Source organism: Rhopalosiphum padi, chromosome 4, assembly GCF_020882245.1.
Source record: "Rhopalosiphum padi isolate XX-2018 chromosome 4, ASM2088224v1, whole genome shotgun sequence".
In the NCBI taxonomy this organism is placed as follows: Eukaryota; Metazoa; Arthropoda; class Insecta; order Hemiptera; family Aphididae; genus Rhopalosiphum; species Rhopalosiphum padi.
In genome coordinates, this window is record NC_083600.1 from 20441956 (window position 1) to 20458859 (window position 16904).

At 29.5% G+C, this 16904-nt stretch overlaps 2 protein-coding genes across 2 annotated transcripts in view; one reads left to right on the forward strand and one right to left on the reverse strand.

The window, feature by feature from the left end:
* Positions 1-16904, reverse strand: part of LOC132929539 (cGMP-dependent protein kinase, isozyme 2 forms cD4/T1/T3A/T3B) — a 159804-nt gene that overhangs the window by 133856 nt on the left and 9044 nt on the right. The window lies entirely within an intron of this gene.
* The window catches only part of LOC132929540 (dorsal root ganglia homeobox protein), a 42230-nt gene that overhangs the window by 6806 nt on the left and 18520 nt on the right, over positions 1-16904 (forward strand). Inside the window, exons 2-7 of the mRNA XM_060994943.1 lie at positions 951-1058; positions 4113-4204; positions 5350-5451; positions 10645-10794; positions 12034-12203; positions 13472-13597. Coding sequence (XP_060850926.1) covers positions 965-1058; positions 4113-4204; positions 5350-5451; positions 10645-10794; positions 12034-12203; positions 13472-13597 — 734 coding nt within the window. The 5' untranslated portion in view covers positions 951-964. The remainder of the gene's footprint in view (positions 1-950; positions 1059-4112; positions 4205-5349; positions 5452-10644; positions 10795-12033; positions 12204-13471; positions 13598-16904) is intronic.

A 16904-nucleotide genomic window follows, 5' to 3' on the forward strand; every position in this document is an offset into this window, starting at 1 on the left:
GCTATGTAAGTTATATAACCATTGAAATCAATTATAGAAATAGAAATATACTATTTTCTAAAAATGTTGTAATGCAATTATATTTATAAATAAATACAATATCAGAAATAACAATTTTCGTAAATGTTTACTTATATGTATAATAAAATGTCCTATTAAGACATATGTCATGCATAGTTTTTCATATTTTGTTTAGACCGCTATTCCGATATGGCTATATTTAAATCAATTTGAATTGAGAGGACACGCGAATTTGTTGTCTATAGTGTTTTGCACACAAACAATTTGAAATGTACGTTCCATATTCTCAATACAATTTTGTTATTTTTAATATTAGAGTAAATTTATATGTTATCAAATTCAAAGACAATACCATTATCAATGCAGTTCTCGGGTAGGATTTTTTCGATATTTTAATAATTGTAAAGCGAGGTATTAATATTTTTATATATGATCATTTTAATATCTACTTATAACTGGTTTTAACATTAGTATATTATATTGTGTGTTTAGCCGAGTTTAAGATAGAGACAATGAATATGTGTAAATATGCATCTTCTGGATAATATTCTTACCAGTAACTTTGATAATAGGACAGTTCACTTTAATTTTAATAAATTTACTAACAAAGACGTAACAACACAAAATCGATTCTACTGAATGCAAGTTTTCTATGTTATATTTTTGTAAGATGCCGACAATGCATACGGGCCCTCTTAATCATTCTTGTTGTTTGATAATTATATCATAGTCGATTCTATTAGCTGGAGTTAAATAATTGTTTTTGTATTATCGCGGTTATTAATTATATAATAATTTAGATACCGCGGGATATTCAATATTTATTTATTTAATACAAGATTTATTATTTTATATAACATTGCATTATTCAATGCATCCAGTGTTTAAAAAAGGGTGATTAAAAAATGCATTGTTTTTATATTTTGCAGGAGCAGCTGGCGGAATGTTCTGCTATCATTGCCCAGCGCCCCCATTACACCCTACACCATCGACACGGATACCATCAATCGACTATCCGTTTTCGTCGTCACATCCATGTAAGTATATTAATCCCCCAATAAAGTACGCTGTATTATATTGATCATAATTGAATAATCATTAAAAAAAAAAAACAAAAACAAAAACACAAGATCCGAATAAATGTAAATTTACTGTTTATCTGTGTTATGTTTAAAACTTTATTTTCTACACGCAGTGAACCGATATAATAGAGAAGACAAATTTTTATTGCATATGTTTAAACATATTTTAAATTATATTTATTATATCATACGTGTGAAATCTGTGAGCAATAAATAATAAATATACGAGTGTAAAGCAAACAGAAAATTAAAAAAATATATAATTCAACACCAGCAAATGTTGTATTGAATCATAAAATACATTACTTTGATATTTTTAATCGAGCTCCTTTTTTCGAGTTTAGTTACACTGTTATTATTAACCTATCTCTATTGTTTTTCCAATTTTACTCTTAATTATTATCAATGGTATCTTCAATTTATTTTTAATTGCATTTATTATACGATTCTATATCATACGGCGATGGTGAATTTACTGCATTAAAATAGCGGCATTAAATCAAGGTTTAACAATGTAATAATATTGTACAGCAAACTTCAATATAATCTTTTTGCTTCTAAAAAATACACTCTACAGACGCGACCGCATAATCCGGTAATTTAATTCCGGAAATGAAAATTTTTCCATGAATAATGAGTCTGGATTATCCTCCATTACCGGAGTCTCTATGTATGCTGCAATAATAATAACGAGGCTTAATTCTTTGTTTTGAAAGTTTTCTGCAGGGGCTCAAAGATCCACAACGTGGTTAAAAATTTAAGTTTCAATTTCCGAAAGCTTGTTTTCACGGTGCTTGAATTTCCGTAAAAGTTCCGTAATATTGTCAGTTACGGGTTTTTGTATGCGAATAAAAGATGGAAAAATAAAAGCTATATTGATAAACTTTTGTATTATGTGCACCCCCGGTTCCCAGAAAGAGTTCACAACGTCGTGACTAGTAATGTTATAATTCGGTTTAAGCCGATTTCCACGGAGAGAACTGGTGGTTTTAAAGCCGATTTACTCGTTCTTAAAAAACATAACTCCCATTTTACAGAAAAAAAAAATCCCAAAAACATACAGTGCTTTTAAAATAATATCAAAATGCCTCCCGTACGATTAAAAAAAAAACTAATAGTAATAAATATAAATATAATAAAACCACCGTAACCCGATAGTGTATGTTCGAAAGTTATTATATTTCTTCCGTCCCTTGGGTCGACGAGGCCGGTTACTGGTAGTGCATAATGGACCACAGTGCTGGGTAATTGGCGCCCATCTGTCTGACGGCCCAACAATTTGTATTTAAGCACTGGCCCGTCCGATTCGATTGGTATTTCTGGTGTTCTGACGGAGTGTAACGTGATTAATCAATGATATACGCGTTGAGGTCATATACGAGTAGGGGATTTTTTTTCTACTGGGGAACAGATAGAGTATAATATATAGAATGTGAAAAATAAGATTACGTACATCACTGTTCACGAGTGTTTATGTAGTTACAGAAGGGTCAGAAATTAGGGACCTTCTGCACACTTTGATCGAAACCTTGGTTAAATATTAATGGACAATTCAATGTTTACATCGCACCCAACTAAATAGAAACGAGTGTATTAAACATACATGAACATTATATGAATTAGTTATATAATGTTAGTGCGTTAAAAAAAATTAGCAAAAAATTAAGTTTGTATTTTAAAGTAAATTATAAAAATCCTAGTACTTACCTATGTATTATAAAACATATTTTGATTATTAAGCAATACATTTTTATGATGAATTACTAATATTTTAGCATTAAAAATACTAATATTTATTAGGTACAATTGTATTACTAATAATAATCATAAAACTTTTAAAATCAACTTTTAAATTGTTATTTTCAGAATGTTGTATAAACCTGATCAGTTATCATCAATAATTTCATAGAAACATAATAGTTATATTTGATTATCCTATATAATATACACAAGCGCCCTATTGCTAATTCCAATGTTTAGGTACTATATATCTACCACTTTGCCGAAAAACCATTATGGCTCATTACGCCGGTGCCAGACCGAGCTGTGTATGAATATTTCAAAGGCGCAGCTAACGAAAATTTCCATAATGCAATCCTGAAGGAAACCCACTGCCCCCCCCCTCCCAGTACTCTTGAACCGTAATTAGGTTCATTCCTCCTTAATTAAATTCCGGATAGAATCCGTCCCGAAGCCCCTCGGGACTTCTCGGTCCTGCTCGGCGTCTTGTTCCATGATTCACTTAGGAGTTAAACGTTGTTAGGCGACGATAGCTTTTACTGGGATACCATCATCCCAGTCCCTTTTGCAATTCCTCTTCCCTAACCCACCTACTCTAGTTTTGTCTGGGTGGGACGGACCTTTAACTACGTTTTCAGTTTTACACCATCAGTCACGTACTGTATAAGTAAGGGAGAGTAGGTAGGTTCATTGATTTACAATCTAACTAATGTTTTCACGATCCCTTGATATTTGTAAATTACAAATATTAAATTATATCCGGTCATTCGTTTCCACTTTATTTATAAAAAAAAATTGAAGTTTAATTGCATTGAAAAAAAAAATGTCTGTGTGTCTGTGTGTGGAAGTTAAATTATCTGAATAAAATAAAAACACCTGTTTAATTAACACTAGACTTTGAAAAAATGTTACTGCTAACATAATATGTCAACAAATTTTAAATTCGATTGCAGGAACAATTTTTTTTTTTAGATCTTTAGTAGATCAGTTTAGATCAGTTTTAAAATAATTATTTGTACATTTTTCCGGAAAACACTTTTTAGGGCAATAAAACCATATTAAATAATAGGGTAAGACAATCACTCAATTTCATTATCATACTTTTTTATAATTACATATTTTTATAGTAATCAGATCCAAATTTAATTACAAAAAAAATCCAAAAAAAAATGTTTGTTAATAATATTATATTAAATCTTAATATGGACCCATGTTAATAAAATAATATGTTATAATTAATTAAAATACATTGGTCATGTTATGTTTTAGACACTAGTTATTCGTATCATCCTGCAATTCATGATGATTCATTTGTTAGACGTAAACAAAGAAGGAATCGAACTACATTTACACTACAACAGGTACGACAACATGTCCTATTTATGCTTACATTTTTAATTTTTCAACAATTTATGTACTGTACTCAAAAATGTTTATATTATGTTGTTATAATATATATGATGCTTTCTTAGTTTATTACCATGTTATACTATTTATGATTGAAATGTTTATTATTTATAGTTTTAAAGCATAATGTTTATTGATTAGTACATAATATTTGCTATTTAATAGGTACACATCTAGGGATATTCGATAAGCATGTTCAGTTTACTTTTTAATAATGCATTTATTTTATTCAAATTTTTATTTTTAATTATTAACCATAGTTGTGGATAGGTACTAAAATTGTTTATATAATTTATAATTATTCATAAAGATATGGGGCGATGAAAACTTCATTTTTAAATTAAAATTACCGAAAAATATGAAAATATTGAACTGATAATTTTTTTTTGAAGATATTGATAAAAGGAAATCTAAAAAAGATTTTAATTTATTAAACTTTATGTTCTAAGGATAATAATCATTAATAATGGTTTTAGGACAAATAAATAATTAATAAATGTAATATTTAATCTTTGCTAATTATTTAGTATGCTTTATAACAATATTATTGATTATATAACTTTAAAATCATCATATTATAATATTATATAGCCCCCGTTTTTTAAATCTATTATCATGTGTCAGGCTAAAATAATATATATTACAATGATATCGAATATTATTTGTTTAATAAATAATTCTAAATTTTAAAAATTATTGTCTTATCTGCTATGATAGATGTTATAAGCTGCTTATTTATTTTTTTAGTTACATTGAAAACCCGATGACCTTTTTCTGTTTCGTTTTAAATAAAAACTAGACTAATGAATAATTTTCAAATATAATCATTTGTTACGATTTAATTTTAAAATCAAAATATCTAGTTGTGTTGATAACAAACAAAAAGAAAATATTATCTTAATTTTTAATTTAATTACCTTGGGGAATTGTGTTTTCTTATGGTAACGTACATACAGCAAAAAAATTGCAACACATCTTAGATTTTTTTTCTTATAAACTTCTTATAAAGTCCAAATATAAATTATATTGCAAGCATTGCATTGTCTTATAAATTATAATCAATTTTAAAAATAAATGTTTCTTATTGTTATTATTTTAGCTCGAAGAACTGGAAACGGCATTTGCTCAGACTCACTACCCTGATGTATTTACAAGAGAAGATTTAGCGGCTAAAATTCAATTGACCGAAGCTCGTGTTCAGGTATTATAAAAAAATATACTTAACGTAACACGTATAATTTTATGGTATACATTATTGCAAAAATAATATTTCTACAACATTTTTGAATATTGGAACTGATGAAACAACGCTTTTTAAGTGAATATAGTATCTACGAAGATAGACATTATATAGAAACATAAACATAATTATTTTCATCATAGGAAGTTGTATCATCATGCATATTATAATATGGTACTATATTAATCCATATAAATTTCAATTATCTTGCGGATGCAACATTTTATGCCTTTATAAGCTTGTGGCATTTAATTCGATACGAAAGCAAATACCTCATCGTTTATCTCTTTATTTTTACGTAAACATTGCAAACGACGCCGCCATAATAAGTAAGACGGTTCAGTTGCTATGGTAACGCGTCGGCTTTGGCCGCCATTGAATACACTTAAGGGGTTAACTTAATAAAATCACTGATGTAATAAATAATATGACGAACTTTTAAACCTTTATTTTTATATTTTTATATAATTATAATTTGCGGTAGAGTGTACACATCAACCTATGCTGAAGGCTAAAAACTCCTCTCTCACTCTCTCGATTAAATAATATACTCTTTTTCATTATAAACGCGTTTGGCACGTCTGCCACAAATGATCGATGAATAATTCAATTATTGAGCTAATCTTATTTAAACTTTGATACCTTTACTATAGATCTAAAATAAAAACAAAAGCAAGAATGTCTCGATGAGTGCTATATGTATATAAGCGTAAGATAAGTTTCAATGAAAAAACATAAGCAAATAAAAATGCATTTAACACACAAACAAATATGTAAGTCTTGAACGATAATAAATTCATAAATTAGACCAAATTAACTCGTTAGACTTCAACGTTTAATCAATTAGAGAAACAAAACTAACTACTCAATTTTTGTGTTTGATTTTAATGTTCCTCACATTATATATTAATGTTATTAACTTCTGTTAGTTTTAATGAACCTGGATCCAAATTAATGTCTGAACTTTATCCTTAAGAAAATTTTACAATAAAGAAAAAGATAGTGATTATCGAATTATTTATACTGTCATCTGTCATTGTTTTTCAACTATATATATTATTATTATAATACCATTCAAATCAACTACGTAAAATGTGTATATTAATAGACTATGACTTAAAAACAGAAAATAGAATTTTAAAAACATTCCAATCTTCAAACTATAAATTCCTAAAGATAAAAATGCATTTAAGACACAAGAAATTAGATATTGTTCATTATTTTTTTTTTACGAGATATAAGTATTTCTTCACAGTACAAATTCAAAAATTAGGTCAAATGAATTCATTAGATTTTAATATTTAATCAATTATAGATGATTATAAATAACTACTCAATTTATGTGTTTGATGTTCCACACGTTAAACATTTATGATATAGACCTTCTCTGTTTGTTTTATTATACTTTGATCCAAGTTAGATCCAAGCTAGACTTATGAAAAGATTACATGAAAGAAAAAAGTAGCGATTATAGAAATATTTGTATTTGTATCTGTCATTGTTACAATATATTATTGATTTTAAACTATTTATGTCATTTAAATTAACTACATATATACTGCATATTTTATTAGGCCAGAACTTAAGATAATAAAATTTAATTTAAAAAAACATTCCAATCCTTGAGTTGTATAAATTCCTAAAGTGAGATTAAATTTAAAACAAATCTTCAAATACACGGAATAATAATAATTAATATGCACGTGCTACGCAAAAACGTTATTTTCCTCATTAATTATTTAAGCAGAGAATTTTCATCTTTTGTCTTGCAAAAATATAATTATCAAAAAACACTTTTTTCTACTGACCCTTGAACCTAACACAACCAGTAATTGGAGGCATTGTTTTGACGTCTGGGAGGTCGTCGGCCGTCAATTAGTGTTGGACACTCCATCACAGACCCCTGTCTCAGTGCAACACAAAATAATCATAATTAATAATAATGTTAAGGCTTCCTGCCTTCAAGCTGTTCTAAAGAGAAGCTTTCTTTATTGTTGTTGTTTTCCTTTTTTTAATAAGGCTTTACATAAGTAAGTATGTTTTATTATACAATTAAATTTATACCTCTCACTTCTCAGTTTCTATCAACCTAGTAGTTAGTTTAAAAGCACATACCTAATTTATCAAAACTAAAACATAAACTACCAACTTAATAATTGTTAAAGCTATACTTTAACGGATTGCGTGATCTATAATATATATATTAATATTTTATCAAATTTATTGAGTATAACTCCAAGAAAGTAATAACGTCTATTATTTTAAAAATAATTCAAGGATTATTATTAAGATTAACATATAAATAATTAAAATATTATAATATTTTTAATATAATATTGTAATAAACTTATAAATAAATCATTGTAATCATATGGTTTCGAATCAACGATTTGTTTTCAAAGGACAAAAATAATTAAATTTATTAAAAATAATTTATTTTTATTTTTGAAAAATATATCAAATTATGTAAATTTTAAATTATTATTATTATTTAGTATTCATTTATAATTAACAAAATATTCAATTCTTTTTAGTGTTATATTAAAAATTAAACTAAATACAAATACAATTATTTATGAATGTGATATAAAATAGATTACATACATAGCTTACATATAATTTAAACTTTAAATGTATGTTTTATTAATTTTAATATTAAATCGGAATCAATAAAGAATTTATTATTAATGCATTTACCTATTCATTTTAGATACTATTTTGAATCTAAAACACCAGAATGGCAGAGTGAATACACTTTGAATTTTTAATGGTATTTTAAAGTTTAACTCAATAATTGTAATCTAATAAAGTATAATATATACTCAAATATTCATTTAACGCCAATGTACTGATACCGGACGTTATGTTATATTTCCAAAACTATGTTAATTTCTTCCAATTCAAAATTCTGTTTATTAATATAATATAATATATATATTGGAACATTTGTATAAATTTAGGATACTTTATAAAATTAATTGGGCGGATAAGGTTATAGTTTATACTTGGAGCATTATTGCAAGCGAATAACATGTTAAAATAAAATCGTCTGTACATATTTTTATTTTGCCATAACACAGGTGATTTAGGAAATAAAATAGAAAAGAAAATTGAAAAAGTCAACCTCACCTAAAACTATGTACACGTGTATAAACATATAAATTTATCTTTAGAATTATTTCGAGTATAAATCTTACCTCTATGGAAGAGCAGACATAAAATATTGGGGTTAGTTTTTTTTTTTTAACCAACGAGGGTTAAGGGAGCCTGGGGGTGATTTTCGATTTCAATGTAATCCGACAGCTAATAGGCTACCCAAATGTCAATATAGTTTTACTTGTCTCGGACCATTAATGTCTCGTGCAATGCAGCACATACGGTACACCTAAAGAGACCGCAAAGTCCTTAGAGATTTCGATTACGTAATATATCCGTTTTGTGATTTCCTTTTTAAAATTATTATTTATATGTACACAACATATATTGATGTATGCTCACGTTACATTGAAACACTCGTTTAGTCTGTAACTTTTTTTAGAATTTTTAAATTGATAAACATAAAAAATATCGAGTTTTACGATTAATTAATCGAAAAATGCATTAATAACGATTGTATATTCTATATTATACGTTATTACATATTATTTATTCGTTTTTGTGAATATACGCGTTAATAAAATACGCATTTTAATTACATTTTTTAAATCATCGCATTTTATTATTATTATTATTTTCTTTTTTTTTTTGGATTTGAATGATTTAAATTTTAATACTTTAAAAGAAAAAACAGTAGCATTTTAATTACAAGTGTATAATTAATTAAAATTGTATGATTTAAATTAGACTTCCGTAATCATTTTGGAAGTTCCAATTAAAACCTACACAACGAAGTGTAGGTATACCGATGTATAAATATATATTATATGCTTAATATACCTTTTTTTTTAAATTTTAAATTCTCACTTTAAAAATACCATAATATATAGTGAGATTACAGTGTTTTCACTACCTAAATTATTTACGTCTCCGCGGTTATTCTTTCTCTCTCGGTTTATAACGTTTCTATAAGTAAACAAATTATTATGCTTATACCTATCCGGTCTCGACCTACGAAATTTTCATAATACGAAACTAGCATTTAATCTCAACGGATGAAAAGCCACAATATAGTTGTTTGTAAAAAATTGAAACTTATGATATGTAGTACAAATTATGTCTGTTTCGACGGGTAATTTTTCAAACGCTCCTACGGGCCCAAGCACTCGACCACGTGATATAACACGGGCAAAGTAAGAGTCGCGCACTTGGAAACAAAGCACTAAACACAGACGAATAAAACTACATTCGTTCCCTCTCGTGTCAAGCATAGATACATGCCATTTCCTGAAGGCATACTCCTTACTTTACTTACGCACACGATAGCGTTGCACGCGAGATATGCTTAAAAAAAATTCAAGGGTTCTTTGGGGGTCTCTTGTGGCTTCGGCGCGGACTCTACGTCACTTAACGAATTGATACCACGACCCCGTTGGTGTTATTGATGTTTATTTGACAGCCGCGCATTTTGATTCCCAAATGGGTTATACTCGCGGAAGAGGTTATCCTGGGATGAGGGCCAGCCGTGAGCGCGGGCGGTATTCGCGCGGTTGCAGCAACAATAACCGGTAAAGTTTTAAACAGCCGAGGAGTGGAAGAAGGAACCCCGCGAACGTATAAGACAACACAAACCAAATGATGGCTGTTTGACGTCATGCGTGTGTTTTGCGGACGTTTATTTATTGAGCAATGTTTCTCGAGTCTGCAGCTGACGGAATAGGAAAAAGAAGAAGAAATATTTTCAATATACTTTATGAAATTTTAAGAAAGGGGCTTTTAACGTCAAAATGGCAACTATCGATTAGTGGCATACATACATGTGCGTTATTTTTATTAACTACAGTTGTTGTATACTACTCTTTACAATCATATTGACATTTTAAATGCAATAATAAATTATACCGATTAGTGTTATCTGCTGATACACGATTATCAATAATTTGTGTATTATAGTACGAATAAATGACATAATATTCTCCAACCTCATAAAATATGTTCGCTACGAAAAATGAAGATAAATTTATTAACGTGTTAACACATTTCTTTTTTAATCCACAGGTCTGGTTCCAAAATCGTAGAGCGAAATGGAGAAAAGCCGAACGACTGAAAGAAGAGCAAAGAAAACGAGAAGAACACGACAGGACTGGTTCATTACAAGAACAGCTGGATCATATGGCAAAAGATATGCAACATTCGCCGTCCACAAAAGTATGTAAAATCATTATAATTAAAAAAAAAAACATTATATTATACTTTCCTTACAGCGTATTTCCACGAGATATTTATCTTAAAAGTTTTGTTTGTTGGTAACAAACATTTAGGCAAATCGCATAATAAGAGAGAGTATATTATACAAACATATATTGTTAACACATCACGCGTTGTCTCGTTCAAAACCGCGAACAACAAACTTTCAAGCATTTAGCCGTTTATCATAAAAACACGCGTTTTATGGTACATATTATACTCGAAAAGTCCCCGGTAAGATATATAGCTTTTGAGAAATATGACCAAATGCAGCCGCAGATAATATGCAATAACAATAAGAGGTTTCAACCACAAATCTTGGTGCACAATGTTATGTTCGCCGCGAGTAGATTTATTTATTTATAGAAAACCCTTTCGGCAAACGAACCTAAATATAACGGTGGAAGATGACGGGGTTTTTGATTTATCCGTTAAGTTTAATTTGCCTCAGGTGTTTTACGTAGAGCATATCCAAATTTATGGTGTTACGATGATGTCATCTTAACCCTTTTTAATGTATAACCGAACACTGTGCTGCGGCGTTGTACGCGCGTTCGCTGTGGTTTTCCTTCATATATTTATCACCCGAGTCGCTTGTCACCGCGTCCGCTGATTTATTGTCGCCAGTTAATAATCTCTTAACGCTTTTTCGTTAATGTCAAGCAAATAGTTTCCAGTTGTCGCTTAAAAAACAAATAAGCATTAAAAAATGAAAAAAAGAAGGAAAAATGGAAATAAAAAAAGGGCGAACTGTAGAAGAAAAAAAACCGACTTACAGTTAACCAAAATGGTCGACGGCGCCATATTTATTTCATTTCTTCTTTTTACGACGCTCGTTTTCACAGCGAACGTAATGTATTATTTATTAACCGGACCCGCGGGTCATAAATCATGAAACCGAATAAAAACGACAGTATTACCACAGTTTCCTCCGGATGATCATTTTTCAACCATAAATAACTTTGCCATTATATTATGTTTTAAAATGAAAAAAAAATAATAAAACAAGTACAATATATACCGCCACGATAATTCTTTTTAGCTGGACTTGTAAGAAAACCTCTCATTTATTCGATAATAATAATGTTTGCATTTTAATATCTATTTTTCTCTCGTACAAATTATTAATAATACCTACTATTTTATGATTGTATTATAATTATTATTATTGACTAATGTTGAGTTTATTCGTATTTATAGGCTAATGCATTAGAAGGTGAACCCAGAGACGACGGGCATAGTGGCAGCGAACCAGACGAAGATGCCCGCACCAGTACAGTTCACATATCTGACCGAAGCGAATCACCTGCCAGCTGTGGCATGAATGGTGGCCCAGACGATAGGCCAACGTCGCCGTCTCCACCAGGAGGGTTAGTATAATATTATAGTATTTTATCGTCCGCGACACGTTGAGCAGCAGAAAATATTATTTGGATACGGTGAAACCTCTCGGATCAATATTATTTTGACTACAATTAAGAAAATGTTGTTTACTAAGCTAGGTATAAGATTACAATAATACAATTATTATTTCTCTACCCCGCTAAAGATAATTTTATTTTTTAAACATTCACCTCTCGTTTAAAAAAAAATTGTTACAAATGTTGTTGTTATAATTTGATTTTCAATTTAATATAAATATATATATATATAGTACTTACAATATATGATCTTAAATATATCCTGCATGGCATTTATCATGTTATTTACTTCGTTTTCATTGGAACTATAGATGATGGTAAATGTGATAAATTTAAACTATTCTAGTTTGTATAGATTAATAAGATCAACATAATATTATTATTATATAACATTAAACGTATAAATTACAATATCGCGTATTATTTCATTAGTTAATTTATATATTATATATGTTGGCCTTGGCAATTAAACATAAATCAAAATAGTATTTAAATTCACTTTTCGGTTAAATTTAATTAGTTTTTTAACAAATCGTTTAGATTTGACTAGATTATAGTTTACTGCGTTTACCATAATATTATATTATTTAGGTAGGTACTTGGAGTGTTATCGGCACTATTCGTAAGAGGAATAATCAGTCCTACAAATATATGTACCTAATTATGGAACAAATCAGTTTTACACGTTTCAGTGTAGGCAACTTAATACATTTCAAATGTTGACAATAAATTATTGTCTAGTGCCAATGTATGAAGTTTTTGAAAAATGAAAATAATCCCCTTTATAGTTTATGTAATAAGTATATTATACGGTACTGTGTATATAAAATAATATGCCATTAAACCGAATGACGAGTGTCCTTGGCTAATTTTATTCGATTCGAAATGGTGTGTAGCGCTTGTTATGCCACGCGTCCAATTGTTGTTAATAAATCGTAATGCAGTTTAAGTGAAGATAAATTCAAATTATACTTGGTAATTGAGCCAATTAAACAATCAATTCGAATGGCCGGCGACATAGAAGTATACACTGACACGCTTTTTTTTTTCTTCAAGTGACAATGAAGATAATAACACTAGTAATGATTGCATTTTTCATAGTAACATTAATTTAGGGACGTGAATGTTTTAAATGTTTTCATTTATATACTTATTAGTATTGTTATTCGATTTGACAACGTTTTTTTAAATACATTTTTGTCTTATTTTTGTTTCAGGAATGGAGCCGTTGTGGTACCAGATTCGCCGACGCCAAGCCTAAGTCCTTCGCAAATCCGACCACCCATCAGTGTAGCAACGTCGACATTCAATCATTCAATATTTACTCCATTCTCTTCTGAAGGGTAAGTAAATTACTGTAATTTGTCAAAAGATTAACCATGATCCTTGCGAAAAATCGAAACCATTCATTCGTTCAATACCTGCGGGTCATTCGTGTTGAGAAAAAAAAACAACAAGCTTTTTTTATTTATTTTACACCCGTACGTGTACCAACCACTAAACAGATGGCGTATACGCGTATATGTTCATGTGGCTTATGGCTAGGCTACCCTTTTTCTCTCTTAAAATTGTTGTGTTAGCAGATTGTCCGAAATTGAACAAAAGACTCGCTACTGGGGTGTTCTCTGAAGGGTCGTTCTCACTGCAGTGATGCGGTTGTCGCAGCCAACTTTTTTGCTTGTTTTCTTTTTCCCCTATCGCTAATTTATTATGTAAAATCGCATTATAAATTATAATATTATAAATATTATATACATCGAGTTGCTTTTCAAGTACGCGTATCGATTACATTGAAAAATTAAATATAAAGTGAAAAATTAACCATTAAAAAAAAAAAAAATCAGTATTAAACTTAATCAGAATTTAAAATGAAGTTTAAAACGTATCCACCAAAATGAACACGTCATTAGAAAGACATGTATAATATTCTATCTTACGTTAATTTTAAAATAAATATCATAGATGTTTCGAACAACACATTAATTTGAATTTAAATATGTTATATGAGGATAATTTAATATTGTCTAAAGGATAATGAGTAGATAATTTAAATAAAGTTCTACCAACTCCCCTCCGACTACGTATTCACGTATGCATTATAAATATATATATATATATATATATATATATACACGATATGATAAAATTAAGCTAATTGTAAGTAATGCAGTATACATGCATTTCTTAATTTCCCAAGAGAGCATGTTCTATAGATCAAGAGGTGTGCATGTACAGCGTGTACGCATTTTGATTACCATGTTTTTACACAAAACTGTGACGATTATATTATTTTAATAGCATTAATAGTATTACAATCACTATATAGATTATGATGTATATAAAGTATAAGCCCTTTTCCATTAGCTATTCGTAATGCAAATAAAGATATCAATAATTAATTTTTAATTATATCCACAAATAGTTCTTTTATACTTTCACAATTCTGATTTCTGAGTGTAGCGAATTTTCCCTTTTTATACTATCGGAACATCATCTAAGAAACGTTTAATGTGATACATAGTTCAAACTTACACAATCTACTTCATCTGTCCAAGTGCTCCATATATCTTGTTTATTTTTTATTTCTACCAACTCCCTGACTTTTTTTATTACATTCTGTTTACTATTTTTACTGCTTTAGTATCAGTAATTTTTCTATACTTCGAAATAATATCTGTGGGTTTTTTTCATAAATATTTCAATTGAAATTTTTAGAATTCCATTAATAAATTCGTATAAACGTTAGTCATGATTAATCATGTCACATACTTTATAATATACACTTGAGGTTTTATCTTTTCAATTTCAGTTTGTTGTTTACGGGTTTCTTATTTTTTTTACCTCAGTTGATTTATCGCGTCCTCAAATATTGTTTGAAATTATCGTGTCACACTTATTCCTCCGCACTATAGTATTCTTATATTTGTAGCACGCGCGTTTAAATGTTTAAAATACTGCGGTATTTTTATTTTTGAGCATCGACCTACTTATAAAAGACATATAACCAAAATCACACCATGTTTTTTTTTTATCAAACTAAAAAGCTTAATACATATTTACTTAATGTTATATATATATATATAGAAAAGTATTAAAAATATTACTTGTACATTACCTATGTGATAATTGCCGTCACTATCAAACTAAACAACCATCGATGGCAACAATTATGTAGATAGGTATTTTTATTTGTATACTTCATAATTTGCATGTAAGTCACTTATATTTTTATTATTGTTTTATAGCTATAATATATACAGACATATTAAACGTTTTGGTTTGGCCTAAAAGTGAATGGATCAAAAAGGGATGGGTATGGTTTTGGTCGAAAAGGGTTTCGCTCCCCATAAGATTTGATTGTTGTGAAATTTTGGTTAATAGCACTAACTAATAATATGTTTGATTCGTCTAATTTTTCGTTACAACCGCCATCGCAATTTTGCCGACTCTGTGACGGATATGAAGAACTACGATAGAATAATAATAATTTTCCTTGGGACGGTCGGGACCGTACTGCACGATATTGTGTGTTTGTAAGTACCTATATAATACATATATAGTGGTCGCCAGCCGTGTATTATATATTGTTTTAGTGCAAGCGATTCACATGTCAATCCTCTCGCGCGCCCGACCGCCCACCCTCGTCGTGCAACGCGTACATTATATTATTATTATTATTATTATTACTGTTGTTCCTCGCCCCTGCCAGGACAAAACGATCGCTGTTCTCTCGAAATACTCGCCCGGCGCAGACAATCGTCGGTATTATCGTGTTATTAACGTGGAAAAGTTTTTCTTTCGGTGACAAGCGTGCACGTGCTGCAAGCATCACACAAACACACGCGCGCGCACACACGTGCCGCCTGCTACACCAGCGGTGGTCTCAGGTTACAGGAATAATTCGGTTTCGACGGCCCGCGAGGAGCACGGGTCCGACAACCTCGTCCCACACTCTGCCACCCACGCCCACACACCCCGCGGAAAACGCTGCGACGGCTATTTTATTATTATTATTGTAGTGTATCGACGATCGTCGTCGTAATAATACTATTATAAATTATACAGTAATATTATAACAACAACAATAATAACGTATAAGCACCGTCGTAAGCGACGCGCGTTAATTCGATTTGAATCGTGCAGTGTTACACGGGTAACTTTATATACGCACCGTGTGCGATTCCGATTGAGTAAATACGACGCCAGTGCTAACGATATTATGTTACAATGATATAGTGATGTAAACGCCCGCGTAGTTATTCGCTATAATTAATACTACCTATGTAATACTTTTCAAATGTATTCGAAATACTTATTTAAATTAATACATATTGTTCGATACATTTGTAAGTGAATCACAAATCAAAGCTTCATATTATATTTATAAATATTTAAATTAAATAGTTAATACATACCTAGGTTCAGACGTGACATATTATGATATAGTTGTTAATTATAATCACGCAGAGTTAATTTTCAGTTAGGTAAATAGGCTTTAGCTTTTATAATTAATTATTTAATACAATCTTATTATAAACTATTAAAACCATTATTGTGAAATATAATAACAAAATTTTAAATGGTAAAATTATGAAAATATTGGCCATTGAAATTAATGAAATCTGACGATTAAACAAAAACAGTGATTTG